The sequence below is a fragment of the Pleuronectes platessa genome, chromosome 20, assembly GCF_947347685.1.
Source record: "Pleuronectes platessa chromosome 20, fPlePla1.1, whole genome shotgun sequence".
Taxonomy (NCBI): domain Eukaryota; kingdom Metazoa; phylum Chordata; class Actinopteri; order Pleuronectiformes; family Pleuronectidae; genus Pleuronectes; species Pleuronectes platessa.
This window is the reverse complement of record NC_070645.1, coordinates 4492399-4509626: the sequence shown is the minus strand read 5'-3', so window position 1 is coordinate 4509626 and position 17228 is coordinate 4492399. Positions and strand designations below refer to the sequence as shown.

At 39.6% G+C, this 17228-nt stretch overlaps 1 protein-coding gene across 1 annotated transcript in view; it reads left to right on the top strand.

Annotated features, from left to right (window-relative positions):
* kcnh2b (potassium voltage-gated channel, subfamily H (eag-related), member 2b) overlaps positions 1-17228 on the top strand; it is a gene marked incomplete in the record, with an annotated part of 212967 nt that overhangs the window by 111672 nt on the left and 84067 nt on the right. The window contains 4 exon segments of the mRNA XM_053412103.1: positions 9679-9834; positions 10771-10984; positions 11395-11732; positions 11823-12034. Of these exon segments, the coding sequence (XP_053268078.1) occupies positions 9679-9834; positions 10771-10984; positions 11395-11732; positions 11823-12034 (920 nt within the window).

Sequence of the window (17228 nt, the reverse complement as noted above, 5' to 3'; positions counted from 1 at the left end):
CATGAGTTTGAAGATATGTTTTTTTAAATAATCCTTATTAATCAAGAATCAACTCAGTTTTTAGGGTTTACTTGAAAGATGTGTAGAGACTGTTTAAGGCAGTTATATACAATGAGCCTCTGTTTTTACAAGACACATCTAGAATCATAACATCTTTTATAGTGTTGTGTAGTGAAGTGCGTGTGTGTGGGGTTGTATGTGTGTGTTTTTATTGACCCGTGGTAATCTTGTGTCAATCACCTGATCTCTCCAGCCCTCCATTACCTCATCCTTATTATTTCATCAAGTCAATAGTAGAGGCTGTGGAGGAGTTAATTTAATTAATGAAGAAGCAAGTCGTCTTAATGAGAAACCAGTGTTTCTGATTTTCACTAATAAGGTTAGGTGATATTCATTTTATAATATGCTTAAAACTCCCCCAAATGTTCCTGCAGCAAACACTATTACCAACTGATTAAAAATCTCATTAGGCTATAAGGTATCAACAATCGCTGCTATACTGTTGCCTGCCAGAAGGTGGCTGCAAAGCATTACCACTATATTTCTCCACCATTAACATTTTAAAATGTTTGTGTTTGGTCTATTTCTTTAATGGGAATTAGATAACTTAGTGCACGTCATATGTGTAGAGAATTGTAAGCTGCATGTCTTGTATTTAGGGTGCTGTAGAAAAATATATATATATATTATTTTTTGATAAACAACATACAAAATATTAACTTTTCCATTTTTTTCTAATAACAGCATCACAAACAAAATATCAAATTTTAATTACATTGACAAAATCCATTTACAAATTTAGAAGTGCACATACTGTGTAAATTGATTGAATATTTTATTTAGACCTCGGAAAACACATTGATGGATAAGACCCTCATTTTCAATGGTGCCGAGGGTACAATAAAGAGTTGATACATAGAAGAGTTAATACATTGAATAAATAAGAATGAAATAAATATGCATATATATATACAGTAATACAAGGTATAAAATATATAAATACTAACTGACCTGTGCTAACAACATTATTATCATATTCTGGTAGAAGCTGTCATGTGATGCATGATTATGACTAAGGAAAGGTTATTTATTTATTTGACGATTTACAAAAAAGTTCTGTCATTCATAGCATCTATAACCACAGACAGACACTCAGAAGGGCTTTATTGTGTATTTGAGCACCATGCACTGTGGAAATCTTTATGACAAGAATGAAACTATTTAAAAAATACCTCAGAATATCGTGTAATTTATTTTATGACCACCAATCCCTAATATGGAGCAATGTGGAAGAAAGGGAAGGGTGAGACGATTACTTTACATTGATCGGCATTTTTGCATTTATTGTTTTTCTTCCTTTGGTCACAAAACTGACAAAACTGTTGAGGTCTATGATACAAGTATGCAGATTACAAGTGAATTATAATCAACCTGCCTCCCATCCCAGCTAACCCATTCATTTTCATTCTGTTGGTTGCATACACACCAGATCTTCCTGAAAAATTGCTAAATTGCGGGACATTTGACTGAAATAGATACAATGTAAGGTTTGTCATTCACGCATAATATATTTATGATCCGAGTAATAACCGCTTGATCAATGGGTATATCAGCCCCAACAATGATGAGTGGATTTTGCAAGTCCACCATCAAGGGTTCCAGGCCCACAGACTCCACACATCCAGAGCTTCACTCACCACCAGCACACCTCATCCTTTAACCAGGGCAGGTGTCCTCTGGGACCCGACAGCTGATTTAATGGATCCCCAGTCCAGTCTCAAGCTTTGTCAACTTCCCAGCCCCCCCACTCCCATCGGCTCAGCAGCATCAATCACCTTCACCCCACATCTGCATCAGCAGTCTTTACTCGTATGCTGCCAACAGGGGGCAGAATGAGTCGACCTGTTCATCATTTGGCACAGAAAACATGGATGTATGTATAAATGTATGAATATGTTTTTTGTTTAGATATTAGGATCATTTCTGTAGACTTACTTTAATCTTAATCTTAACCATAACCCTCACTTACTTTGTTCCTAGCCTTAAAACATGTCTTCTCTTTATTTCCTTCTTTTATTTATGTTATGGGGACTTCATTTGTGTCCCCATAAGGAAGATAAGTCCCCATAACACAAACACACACGCTCCAAAACAATCTGTTACGATTCACCTGCCACTTCACCACGTAAACACACAGTTCACCAATCGGCCATTTGTCTCTATAGCAGGTGACGGAGGCTGATGAATTGTTTTCTGGCATAGTTTCTTCTTACACTGCCTCCCATCCCAAAGCAATCTGGAAGAAGGCACGGGGGTCAACCACATGGCATAAGTGGGCCTGTGTGCATGTGTGGTTATCAGTGTTGAAAGATGGAGAAATGTTACATCTGTTATCAGAAGACAGTTGCGATCAGAGGGACAGGTCTGGGTTGCAGCACCAATATAACATGAGAACTTAAGCGCAAATGCACCCATGTATTTTTTCATTCTGTCGGCCAGCTCCCCACATAGCCTTGTCAGAACAGCACACCTGTGCTGTGGTGTCGTGCAGCCAGATTAATGCCACTTCTCTCTTCTTGTGAAGAAAATACTTACGGTACTTACAGTACGTATGTTTCTGTGTATGTGTGTGTGCGTATATCTTGGATTTGCCAATGTGCAAACTACCTCAAAAGAATAACAAGGGCAAAGTTGTTGTGTTCTGCCACCTAGTGGAATACTAGGACTGGTTTTCAATGGTGTGGTTGGAACAGAAAATTACTGGCAGATTGCAGCCTGCGGACAAAAAGCTGAAGAATGACAAGCTCATTAATTAAATGGATCCCTCTATGGCCTCAAATTGGTTGGTTAATGGGTTTACATCATATTATGGGTTTAAAACAGTTACCATCATTTTCACAACATCATCAAACACAATTAAACCCTACTGGCTCACATAAATGTCCTCACGCTCATCAATCTTAAACAACCTATACACCTTCCAGGACCTGTGGTGGAGAAGAGGGTAACTTCATACATAACTTCAGCATGACACACAGTTTGGAAACTTTGAACATTGAGTTTGCATCCTGATGTCCCATTTATGGTGATTAATACACAGGTAATGGTGCACAGGTAAATCACAGATACCTTTCTAAAGCAGCACACACAGTAGCTGACCTCGTCTTTCAGTAGGACACCACTTATAATGGCAGCCGTGGTTCCCCTGTGAGAATGGCACAGGGCACAGTTAGTCGCTCAGTGATGAAACCAGACTAATTACTCTGCACCTCCAGGAGGAAATCCTCTTTTCTGTTGTTCCTTTCCAGAGAGGTCAAAGGTCAGAGGCAGCTACAAATTAGCATCCCAGGAGCTGACAGAAATTCAGGGCTTTGATGTTGCATTTCAATTTGATCTATTGTATCTATAGACATTGTTTTTTTTACACAGTTTCTCTGTACAATGAATCAGAGTGACATAAAAGGGTTTTTCTAAAACCATGCTCATTTAAATTACTGTGTTTATCCATCCACCCTGTCATTGTGCACTAGAGAGAAAAGAGATTTTAATCTGATCCAGACCTTTTCTTGCAGGCTATGTTTTAAAATATGAAAGGTGTGATAAAGCGTTTAGGAGTGCTATGTGAATGGGTGAATGCAGCTTGTACTGTAGCGTGCAATGAGTGGTAGATAAGACTTGAAAGGTACGATATTAATACAGTCCATCCACGTGCAACAAACAATCTGAAACAGTCTTGCCACTTAAAACAGTATATGGTCGGTAACTTCTGTTTTAAAAGCTTCTTTGTACAATTCTTTATGTGATTAGCTAGTCAGATTTATTAATAGAGAATATTTAGACAACAACATTTGAGCTTTTTACAGAGAAAACAAAATGGAATACAGATAAATAATTCAACTCATTTAAAAACGAAGATACACATATATAATAGTAAAAAAATTAAGACTGCCTCTGTCAGTCGTGAATGTCACGAGAGTCAAAAGAAAGAATCAAGTTAACAGTACTTAGTCCACTGATTCATGAAAATACAACTTTTCAAGGTCACTTGAGCAAAGTGTATGTGCATGAGTTACTCTTGACACTTGTGATTTTAAGATTTATTGTAAATGTGGAGGTCACGCTTGTGATGAATGTGTCGAGCTCTTGCGATGCTCGTCCATTGTGAGTAATAAGTTATTAATCTATGTACTTTATATTTAGATTTTAATGAATGACACTTTGAGGCAATTAGGCAAGTGTGGTTGTCAGCTTGGCCTGAGTGTTTGCAATTTAAAAGTGTTTCTCTGCCGCTGATTGCTGCCTGGAACAGAACAAGCTCTGCCAGCTGGCCCACAGCCAGCCTGTCGGTAGAATATTTAAAGCTGTCTCAGCGGATCCGTGGAAATGAAGGTCTGAACCTTTTCCCTAGTTTTGTGGGGTTTTTTTGCCAAAGTGATGGATTGGAGGAGTGTGTCTATGAATGAGTCTCTCTGCCCTCTTCCATTTCCCTTCTGTCACTTTGTCCGTGAAACAGAACAGAGCACCAGAGAAGAAAGACAACTCACATCCTTATCCTCTAACATCGCAAGCACACACACTCACACACAGACACACACAGACACACACACACACACACACACACACACACACACACACACAGATCACAATCACACACAAACCTTGGTCTATGATGGATATTAACCATGAGCTACAACAATTGGAAAACTATCAAGAGCTGTACAATCTTTTTCCTAGGTTAAGTTTGGATATTCCTTTTCTAACTGTGAGCTTTTCTTCTGGAAGCAAATTAGGTTGAGATGGTCAATGAGCGTTTGAGCTTGTTCTTGTCAGTAAGTAATTGGTGACAGGTTAGCTGGCAAAGAATATTTAGCTGTAACGCCCACACGTCTCTTTACACAACAGAGAGACTGTCATAAATCAGTCACTAAGGTTAAAATGAATAGTTTTGCTTTGTGTGTTGTTGTACCACTGACAATAACAACTACCTAAATGGTATTGGAAATTTGTTATAATTGTTTCTATCCTATGTGCTGAGCAAAACTCATCACTAAGACACATTGTGGACACGGTTGTTCATGTAGTTGTACGCAGTTGTATTCATGAGATCCTGTAGTTTGGACATTCAACATTTCAGTTTGACTTGGTGTAGCACCAGTGTGCATGCTGCAAACGGAACGCTATCTCTGGGTCTTAATGGAAAGGTTTAGACTTATACACAATTCACTCCACATAATAATTTGAGAGACAAACTGAAATATGTTTGTAGTAACACTAATTATAACACCACATAACAATATAATCCTAGTTAACGTGCGGAAGATTTTGATTACAGTAACTTTTAATCTAAAACACTATCATTGATAAAATGTATATGCAAATGTTTGTTGAATTTTCATATGACACCTAGGAATGCCATAATAGAAATTCTTGCACTCCTTAGTATATAGTCCCCTTTGATTACTTACCAACTCAATGCAGAAATTAGAATCTGGTTGATTGAACTCTAATCCCTTTTCTTGTAATCCAATTGTGTCAGTGAACAGATTATCATCCTGACTTCTGATCCTAACCCTGCATGATGTCCTGTGGCTGGAAGGGAAGACATAGGCAAGAGATGTGTTGGCTTTTACCTGCTCACCTTTTTCAGGTTGAAAAGATTAAAAAGATAAGATCTGCACTAAAACCCCCTTGACCTCCTCCAGAGATCTGACACAGGAGGAAGTGTTGAGCTCAGCTTAGATATGGACTGACATCATGTTACCCAGGGTCAGCCAAATCTCTGTTTACTGGTCTCCAATCCTCTTCACCTTCTCATAGAAGAAAGCTGTTGTTGAACAGCTACCCCCCCCCCCCCCCCACCACCACCACCTTGTTTGTCTGTACCCACCACGCAACAAAGGTTCAGTGCCCTCTGCTGTAGATTTAATTCGCACTAAATGTAAATTGCTTTTCTATTCTTTCATGTGTCTGTCATTTCCACTTCTCTTTTCATCCATCTTTTGGTTTTCTGTTGTCTTTCGTTGCCACTGTAATGTGGGGGACATGCTTTTTTAATCCCTGCACCCACCGGACCCATTATAAGAGCCAGTGTGCACCACCCAATCAACCTGCACATTGTTGCCTCTCTGCATACTGTTTATTCCGAACTTCCAGTTAAACCTCCTCCATTTGGGTGATACTCCGAACTCTACTCTCAACAATTGTTTCTATTGTTGACAAATGCTGATAACAAAACATGAAATATTTATAATGGCTGTTTAATGAGCAAAATGAAGAATGAAGCAGTTGACATCAAGAAAGGTAGTATGAGTGAAGTTTGTGATACTGCACCGCTGCCCTCTGATGGTGTTGGAATGAACATTATGCATAGTGTTATAATTGAAGTAAAAATATTGATGGACCTCAAAGCCTTAGCTGTTATCTAGCTCAGTCTTTTAATTCATCCGCGTTCAGAATTATGGGAGCAAATGTTACTAGGCCAAAGCTGTTAAGATTGATGTAATACCTAAAACAATCTTTAGAAATGATTTATGCATTTTTTTTTACATTTTTTAACTAAATCTTAATATTGTTAGGAAATGTTCTTTAAACATAAGAAGTTACCCACAATCCAACAACTGATGCAAGGTCCTAGTTTCTCACAATTGCTTCCACACAGACAACCACTGTCTGTCACGTATTGACCAGTGATCAAACTCCTAAAAATGTAAAAAGTTCTTTATCAACTGTTTGGTCATAATGTTTAAAACACTGTTTCGTCACTGCACCATCCCCACCCCACCATGAGAAGTTTGCACTCTGTGTTTTAGCGCATTGTGATAATCTCCCAGAGCTTTGTAAATCAGCAACGCTGAATCAGATTATCAGCGGGTACACGCTGAATTGGAACACATCCAGACGGAGCATTTAGATGAAAATGCCATGGCCCTGTTAACCTTAGAGCTCAATGCATTTCAGATGCTCTCGGAGGAAATCTTCTACAGGAGGCAGAGACGATAGGTTGGTCAACATCATGAAGGTCTAATGTCACTCAAATATGTAAGCTCATCCCTTGACCTCCACCACTCTGCCAAATTCAGGACACAAACAAGGACATGCACAGATAAACCCATGTGTACACTCATGTGTGTTCACGTGGTTACATATCCATGAACACTTATATACACCGCACAGTGACCTCAAGCCTCCATCTATGCATACATGCATATGTGTATGCCTTGTGTGTATTTAAAGTGAGCACTCACTTATGTAATACACAAGTGAAACATGACAGATGAATGTTCTAGATTCAATAACTAACAATGAATGCTTGTAATGTATTAGTATTAAAAACAATGAACCAAGGTTAGATCCTCTTTTGTTGCCATTTAATCTTGCATGGCAGTGTGTGTGTTTATATATTGCATGGCTGTACGAATCACATCTGTCATCCACAAACAATCAGTACATGACTGTGCTTTGGGTCACAACAGAGATTCAAAGAGTTGCAGGTTAAAGAGTTTGGTCGATGGTTCAAACTCTATAATAGCGGAACGTGGAATCATAATTGAAAGAGGGAGTGCTTGGGACTGAAATCTGTCTCTGATAACAGCACGTGACATTGAACAGAATCAGTGATGACGTTCTTTTTTCTTCGGTTTTGCTCTTCAAGGACTTGTTTACCTCCCTTTACACAGAATTATTTTTATTTCACATTCATATGATTCTTCTTTTATGCTTCTGTTGGTGATGATAACTATCAAAGTCAGTCCACATATTAGCTGAATAAAAATGAAATTATTTGAGATGATTTTTCCACAGTCTTTGAGGTCATTTTAGCTTCTCCCTGTGACTACGTCTTATTATATAAAAAATGTCTTCCTGCTGTGCTCAGCGTTGCAGGGTTTGAGGCACCAACACCTTCAGATGGAGCAAGTGCAGATTCATAGCTCATAATGAAAATAGCTCGTGAATGAATGTTCTACCCACACACGCCCGCACACACGCACGCACACACGCACACACACACACACACTGCCAGATATGGCCAGATGGTGTAATCCCTTAGTTTTCCTCGTGTTTCATATTTTTCCCCCTCCTGTGTTGGGATTATGCTGTTGTCCAATCGGATTTCAGCCTACTCACCAGTGGTGATGTGACATGAATGACAGGCGGGCGGACGAGTGGTTAAGTAAGACATGCCTGCAGGAGACATACTGTACGTGGCGTTGTACAACATATCTTGCTGGGTAAAATCGCTCAACACCAACTAAACTGCTGTGGCTGCCATTTGTTGAGCTGGTCACTGACCATCACTGTCCAGCTAAGAGTCAGGACGGACTAAAGCCAGGTATGTTGGGAAATATGAGAAGAACAATTTAACATCAGGAGGCCACTTTAAACAGCGGCCAACACATCGGAGTGTAGAATAAACAAATACTTACACAGCGATTTATATCAAATTTGTTTTTCCTAAATTCTCTAGTTTCGAGTCTTGATTTTGACTTTGCAAACTGGGTGTATTTTATTGTAGCGTGGTTTGATAAAGTTGTTTTTATTAGGACAGTGGCGAGATGGAGCCAGGCAGAGAGACACATTCGATTGGATCAAAATGATGTGTAACATGCAACTGTTACACATCATTGTAAGTGATGTCTCTGCTGGACACTTCAAGGATCATTTTGAATTTATTTTCTTTCTTATAGTTGATTATATTGCTGTCTGTAAAATTGAATGTCACATACATGGAGCTCTATTTATCAATTGTATTCCTTTATCCTGTAATTTATTGTTGAGTGGCAAGTATGCATTTACTGGAGGTAAAAATTGTGTTTAATATAATAAATACAGAGAAAAATAAAACTTTGGGTGTTTTGAGATTGTTACTAGCACAGCCTTGGATTCATCTGCTCCTTCAGGTTTTTCTATGTCTAGAATATCTTTAAATCCAAACAACAATGGCTTGGCCATGTCTCAATGTGTGTGTGTGTGTGTGTGTGTGTGTGTGTGTGTGTGTGTGTGTGTGTGTGTGTGTGTGCGTTGGTTTGTGTGGCTGGCTGTGTCTGTGGGTGTCTGTATGGTGTGTGTCTGTGTTTTTGTGTGTTTCTGCGCAACAACCATGATGATAGGTGAAAAGGGATGTGTTCTTTAACTGAGACTTGCACGTGTGTGTATGTGTATATTTTGATGCAGAGTTTTCAGGCCTGTAAACCCTGTAGAAAACTCCCAGCCACTTACTGTTATGTGTAGTCTAATTTCACGCTTACTTAGCTGTTTTAGCTCTCGAGGCAGATTAGTGAACGTGCCCGGCCTCGTATGGAAGAGTGTGTCAGAGCTGATTAAGCGCAGATGCACTTTTAATAAGGGGAGAATATGAAACAGTGTGTGCGTGAAAGTGGGCCTGTGTAATAAGTGTATATAGATATGCTCGAGGTCTCTGTGCGACCTGCATGGCTGCATCTGTGACCAATCAGAATGCACATGGATTTTTCTGCTAACAGATTGATTACGTAGAATTTCACGTGGTTCTTAAAACGATTGCGTTATATATATAGAGTCAACTCTGATGCTGTCAATGCCTGTCACATCCATTAACCTGACGACTCAACTCTAAAACCTTTTTCACTCAAGCTTAAGTAGTAAAGCCCCCATCAAATTCAACAAGTTTGGCTGAGCTTTATCCTTCCCTCCTCCCCGCAGGTCAGTGCTTCCTATGTATGGTGGATGTGGTGCCAGTAAAGAACGAGGATGGCGTGGTGATCATGTTCATCCTCAACTTTGAGGTCATGACAGACGACACACTCGTAGACCACAAAGAGGAGCTGAACCATCGCCTGCCCACCTGGCTCGTCACAGGTAACTACTGACTAACCTTGTTTATTCTCTGGACTCTGAGTATACACAGTGCATATCAGTTTATTGAAATTTAACTGATATCCAGTTTCCTTCATCCTTGTTTATCCCTTTTGCCCTGCTCTCTCTATTGAACCATTTATAATTCAAGTTGAGCAAGTTAAATTAATAAAAAAGTGATATTTAAAGCTTAAAGTAAATTGATAAGTAACTGAAGTTTATTTAATATACCATTTACTCAGCATTTTTATAGCATTTTCTCAGAGCAAGTCACAAAGTGCTTCAAGGGAGTACAGCTGTTAAAGTTAAACAATAAAAGAAACAGTAGGACTATAAGTGGCAGTAACTACCAATGAAGAAGAAATTATGAGCCGTGTAGATGCACCGACTACCTGAAATATAATCATTACCTGAAGAGAACTTAATATGTTTAGTGAGTGAGGGGTGCGAAACCATGATTTTCAGTCACTGGGATCATTTGTTCATTTATTTTGAAGAAACTTCAGTAGTTCTGATATGTGCAAAGTAATTTTGTTCCAATGAATTCTGGGTGTTTGTGGGGGATCGACTTTTACAAAATGCTGATTTTCATGTTCTGTCTGTGCACTTTAATGCTCCAAACATATACCCCAGGGGAACAGTGTCTGAAGTTGGACGATGGTTTTGAACTCTCTCAGCCAAACTCCCTTTTTTTTTTTACTTTGTGCATAGAACCAAAATCTAATCAATGTTACTGTCCCAGATTCCAGTAGATTGTTTTTGAAGCTGTATTTAAAAATATATTTGTCTCAGCATGACCCACTTCAAATCTCTCTCCCACTCCTATATATCCTATCTCTTCCTCTTTCTTTCTTTTACGTTTTTCATTCACTCATAGTATTAGAATTCCACCTGTCAATCTGCGGGCAATGAGTCTTTTTTCGTACGTCTCCCCACCAGGTCGCCCACGAGGCTTCAAGCTGCGTCTTCCCCTGCTGCGCTCGCTGTCCAACAGCAAAGCGTCTTTGAACGACCCTGAGACCGGTCACATCCCCAAAGCGACACCTCTGCAGCCGCACTCAGACCACCACAGTCCCGCGACCTTAGGCCTGGGGGAGTTCCTGCCCCGCCCCCACTTACAGCCAGACCACCAGGAGAAAATCAGTGGAAGCAGGTATGCCAAGGACATGTGTTATTTCAGTTACTGATGATTTGGAACATGTTTTGCTGTCTTCAATGATTCTCAACAGTCCTATGAAGTGTTAAAGCAGAGCCTTTCAAGCTTAGTGATGTAGAGCAGCTTTCGATTCTTACTCAAAGCTGACAAAGGCGTTGAATCTTTTTTTAAGACTTGACGACTTTGTCAGGCTCATTAACATTCAACTTTCAATTGCTTCTTCACATGTAAAAACGTGATGTGAAAAGTAAAATGATTCATGCAAGGAAATCATCTTGCCCCCCCCCCCCCCCCCCCCCAAAATGGAGGTCAAAGGTCACTTTTTTGCAAAAAGTTGCTGCATTCTGTTTTTAGGGGGCTGGTGAGACACTTACCATCCTTTTTTTTGTCTCTTTTCTGTTTCCTAGGTTAGCTCTGCAAAGTTGGCCAGAAGACCGTCGGGAGGACCAGCGCACTTTACTGGGCTCTAGGCCTACTGTACCCCATCCTCCACCTCAGCTTCCTCCACACGGAACCCACCTGGTGGGTCCCCTGACCCAGTCATCACCCTGCATAGCGCCCCATCACCGCCTCAGTCTCAACCCAGACGCCTCAGGCTCCAACTGCACCTTATCACATAGCCGCTCGCGGGAAAGCTTCCACAGCATGCGTCGCGCATCCTCTGTAGACGAGATCGAAGCCATGAGGACCGACTGGGAAAAAAAGAATCGGAGAGCAAGTATCCGGCCAGGCAGCAGCAGCACGGGTGAGAGAGTGAGGGCAGAAAAACTGGGGAGCTTTTCTATTACTTGCTTTGATAGTTGTATTTAAACATTTGCCTTGCGTGTGTTTGCAGGTGCAGTAAACAGTAAATCCAACATACTGAACTCCACGTCAGACTCGGACCTCATGCGGTACAGAACAATCTCCAAAATTCCCCAGATCACCCTCAACTTTGTTGATTTCAAAGCTGACCCACTCATCGCCCTGCCCTCGGGGGAGATGGACATCATAGCTCCCTGCAAACTCATTGACCGGACGCACCACGTCACAGAGAAAGTCACACAGGTAGGACACAGTTCAAGTATGGAGTGCGTGGTGTGGTGCAGAGAGAGAGGCTGCGCTTGTGTTGAGTTCTGGGATGTGTGGACAAATCCTAGGTGCTGATGTTCGTTTTGGTCGGACTGTTTTTTTTAAATTCTCAGCAGCAGTTTAGTGCATGCTGACGTTGGGAAATTAAATGAGCAGTGTGTGGAATTTAGTGACATCTAGTGGTGAAGTTTCACATTGCAGCTGAATACCCCTTACTTCCCCCTCCCCTGCCAAAAATGAAAGATAACCTCTGGTAGCCTTTAGTCGTCATAAAAACTCAAAAGGTGTTTAGCCCAGTCTAGGCTACTGTAAAAATCATGAAGGATTTGTTAGAGAGGGCCTGCTCCCGATGTAGAAATATACAGTATTTAAATATAAAGGGCCCATTTTAAGGTCAAGAAATATTGTACAATTTAGATGAAACACACTAGTGAAAATATCTCTCTGATTATTTTATATTCAGTTTCTTCCAATAGATCCTTCACTTAAATCTTACACACTGGACCTTTAAGGACCTGGAAACTCAAGACACCTCTGCCTGCAAATACTATTCTTGTATAAATTTGCTCTCAGACAGTTTGTAATGAAGTCAACAAGATTTGATCTGCTCCTGCAATCTACTTTCATTAGCTTTAGTCTTACTGTGGAGAAAAGGGTTCTAGTTTACGGCAGTGAGAATTCATTTGATCGAGTTCTGGCTTCTGTGGAATGAAATATACAGTAAAGTGCAAAGAATGTGGGAGCACTGGATATACTTAGGTGACAGAAATGAGAAAAATAAACTATGATTCCACACATTTAAGACATGTGAGCTGCCAGTTTTCGCTGGGGCCAAGAATTTCATGCTGAAAAATGATTTTTGTTTGAATCCACCTTCTGTGGTTTTTTCACCAAATGTGCTAAAAATAGGCATTTGTCCGAGTAATGCAGTTGAGGAGACACAGATGAGGCGATACAAACAAAAAAATGAACTGTCAGTTCAAAAAAGCTATTTTTTGGATGTCATTGTTGTCAGAGGAACGCTTCATAGAAGGAGATGGTCACACAAACAACGTGGCTTTATGAGGAAGGTTGTCATGTCTTCTTGTCGTGTCGTTAATTAGGACAATTCACCACAGAGCATTAGTCTGCCCTGTTAAAGAGTGCTGAGAGGTTCTTGTCCATCTCCATTTGATGAGCATGCTCTTGTTTTGTTTTTGTCGGTTATTCTACGACCACATTTCGTCTTTCTTTCCGTCCAAAGTTTCTTGCGTCTCTTACCCTTTCTGTCAGTGTGTCCATGCTTGTCTATTCTGCAATAACTACTCAGAGTGATTGTCAATTTGAGATGTCATTAGTCAGCTGCCTGCCTTTATTGAAGCCCATAACACTTATGTGTTTCATATAACAATGATGAACAGCAGAAACTGTTTTGAAATAGGATATAAACTTAATAGCTCTCAGCCATTTAACAAGTATGACATGCCACAGTGGCCCTATAAAAGCCAATCAGTTATAAGCTGGCATATTTCAATATCAGTGATGATTTCTCACTCTCTTTTATCAGAAAGGATATTGATCTTGTCACAGGCTACAATCTGAGTGTTTGATTTTGTTTTCATATCTTGTTATTATTGGTTTGTCTGATTTGTTGTTGGAAATACAGTAGCTCTTTAATTATAAAGTCAGCGTTTGAATGCAATAAAAATAAATTGGGGAAATTCTCCATACATGCAATCTGCATAGCACGCTCGATGATTTCAGATAATCTTCTTTTGATGACTTATATTTTAACCAATATGTATCACAGTCATACCTGTATCAGTCCATGTGTCAATCTGAAAACATGTTACGGAGCATATTGACGAAAGATTTGACAGATGTTATTGTAATCTCAAATAACACAAAAATATGCTTTGTACCAAATTTAGCAAGTAGCTAAATTGCTGTCTGAAAAATTTGGAAGAAATATGGAGGAAAACCTGCACATTATACTGTATATAAAGCTTATTGGTGTATTTACTGCCTAAAATCTGCATCAGCCCCTGAAATCCAGTGTGGGTCGGGATCTAATGTAATTTGAGCTATTATTTAGTCTCCTCCTTGTGGACCACCAGGCACGCAAGGAAAGTTATTCTGTTTGTATTTAAGGTCTTGTTGAACCCATGAGTGATGAACAACATGCACAGGAGATTATGTTAATCCCTCTCAGGGCTGTTGTCTTCACGGAGTTACTAAAGAGGAACATAAATGATCTGTTCTTATCGTATTGTCATGCTGTCTTCTGAGTCAGAACGGGCACATCAACAGAGTAATCCAAAGTTGATGATGCAACACAACACAAACCTAATGCAATCATGCCACTCTTTGTGAGGTGCAGCTGCCAAGGTCAAAAGTTAATCCTCAGTGTGTACATTTGCATTAACCCATACTGTGTATTATACTTATATTGTAGTGCAGATGGAGGAACCTACACCAGTTGTGTCTCCACCTGCTCGAGAGTATTTATATAAAGCCGTTGGAGGAATAGAACAACACTAAATGCATTTGCACTGTACATCACTGACACCCATTTTATGTGAAACAACTATTTTGTGACATATAATATATGTATTATTCTTCTTAAAGTAGAAATCCATATGTGGTAACAAGTACAGATTCAGTCAAGTCTCTCTCTCTCTCTCTCTCTCTCTCTCTCTCTCTCTCTCTCTCTCTCTCTCTCTTTATATATGAATATAAAAGGATATTAAAGGATTCTAATAAAAAAAAATATATATATATATATATATATTATTATTTTCACCAAACTACAGCTGCTGATTTCCCTGATCACCGTAGCTCGAACTATAGGATGATACATATTCAGTTATACTTACAGCTGAGCTCTGTGGTTCACCTTAGAGCCCTTTTTCTCTATGATCCGTGTGGCACTTAGTACACCTGAGAACAACTGCTCTGTGGATTTTAATGAAACAGAACCTACATTACCAGCTCAGGCCTGAAGATGGCAGCACCACACCATGTAGTGTGACGTCAGGCCTCAGCATCTCCTCAGAGGTGCAGAGAAGAAGATGTTGAAAGGCAAGTAGGGCTGAATAATTGAAGTGTTCCATAAAACATCTGACACTCAGAACAAGAACATATTGCGATTTCCTCTCTTATTTCAAAATGGCTCCCCTGCACTGTCCTCCTTTCCCACTCCGAACATGTTGGCTTTAGCCTCCTCCACTGTCTCATGACCAGACCGCTTGCACTCAACTCACACTGGCTCGAGAATATTCACTTGTGTTGCCTCGTTCACATGCAGGGAAATGACTGGCATGTACAGTTCATGCTCTAGTTGCTTTTAAATGTAACGTCTTTTCCTTTAACATGAGCACATTGGCTAATTGTGAAATGACAATAGTAACTTTTATATGGACTTGTGATTGACACATCACACTAAGTGTCACACCTAAGTGGAATGTTCAGTGTGGAGAAAACTATGATCACACCTCACACAGACACACTCACTTTAGTGGCACTCAGCTTTTTAATGGTGGCTGCTCATGTTCTGTGGGGGACACTTGATTAGCTATACACTCTCAGCCATCAGAGTTCTCATACAATATTCCTGACACACGCCGAGTTCCATAAATGGCATACCACATGAACAGCTACTGCAAGCACCCACACATACATACATGCACAGTAAAGCAAACTCACAACACCCAGACACTCACTCATACTCGGTCACAAACACACACACTGCCTCTCCACTCAAGCAACCCGTCACATCCGACCTCACAGTGAAATCCAATGGAGCAATGGATGGCATGCACCGCGCCCATCTTCTTCAAATTTACAAGAGAGCGACCGCAGCTTGTCTTAGTAGTTTGTGGTTTGTGCATGGGCTGAATGCATCTTGATCTTTTTTGCTAGTGTCAAAGTCATCCAAAGGCTGGTGTTCACTTGTATTCAAAATGTTTAGGAAGAAAAACTGTATCAAAAAAATGTACAGCATTAAAAGCTAAAATTAGATAATTTCAAAACATTTTTGTAACGATGATACCTGAACCACCTTAGTAATGGTGTTGTTTACATTGCAAAACTTTTAAAAGTTTTGGAATGTAAACAACTTTAAATGTTAGTGGTCTGAGGGATTAAAATCTCAAGACTTTTTTAGAATTTACCTTATTTCTCCGGTGATGTAATCACAAAATATCTAAAAATAAACTTGTGCATATTCAATTCCCAGTCAATCACAGACACAACAATAATCAGACATTTTAATTTGTCCTTATGAGGTATTTTCACAGTTCTTTAAAGAGCATTTCCATATGTCTAAGTGTTTTAAGAATGAGAATGTTGTCTACAGCGTGTTGTCTTATCTGAGTTTGTTGGGTTAGGGTTTGTTGTTTTCTTTAATGATACAAGAAGGAAGTCCAACTGTCATATTTTGCTGGTCCACTTCGCCTTTGGTGACTGCCCAATGAGGCAAAGGCACATTTCCAAATTAGAAACGGAACAGGAGACACATTCATTTTAATATTTCAGCCACAGTTAAGCAACTTATACAAAGTCTATGGGTGATGTTCTCCAAAGTGTTTTACAGATACAACAATTTGGAGGAAAAATTTGATGACAGTCTCCCATGTTTAATGCTAAGCACGCTGGTGGAGAAATTGAGAATGGGTTGACACAAATAGTCTTAATTAAAATTATTTATTAGTTTAGTTTCTCTGAGCCGGTCCGTTCCATTCTTCTCCCTGCTGAGGCTGTCACAGTTTTACATTAAAGCAGTGGGGACCCAAACACAGACACAAGGCTACTGAAACAGAACTTTAATGAAATATAAACAGACTTAAAGGCAAAATCAGGAGCAAAAACAGACAAATTGAGAAAGAGTCAGGTTAAAACGGAGAACATACTTCAATGAGGATAGGACAATGATAGTCACATGAAAGTAATCACAGATGGGGGAAAAAACACAATCACAAGAAGCATAGGCTATTAATCATTAGCAAAACCGGTGTATTGCTACAAAAATGAAACAGAAAACATTACTAAAGGCCAAAGAGGAATACATTGAGAAAGAGGCACTGTGTACATGTAAATTTCATCAAAGCAGACACCCACATTAAATATCAAATGTTTACTTTTGATCAAATATGGTATTTAATTTTTTTTTTTTTTCAGTGAAACTACTGCA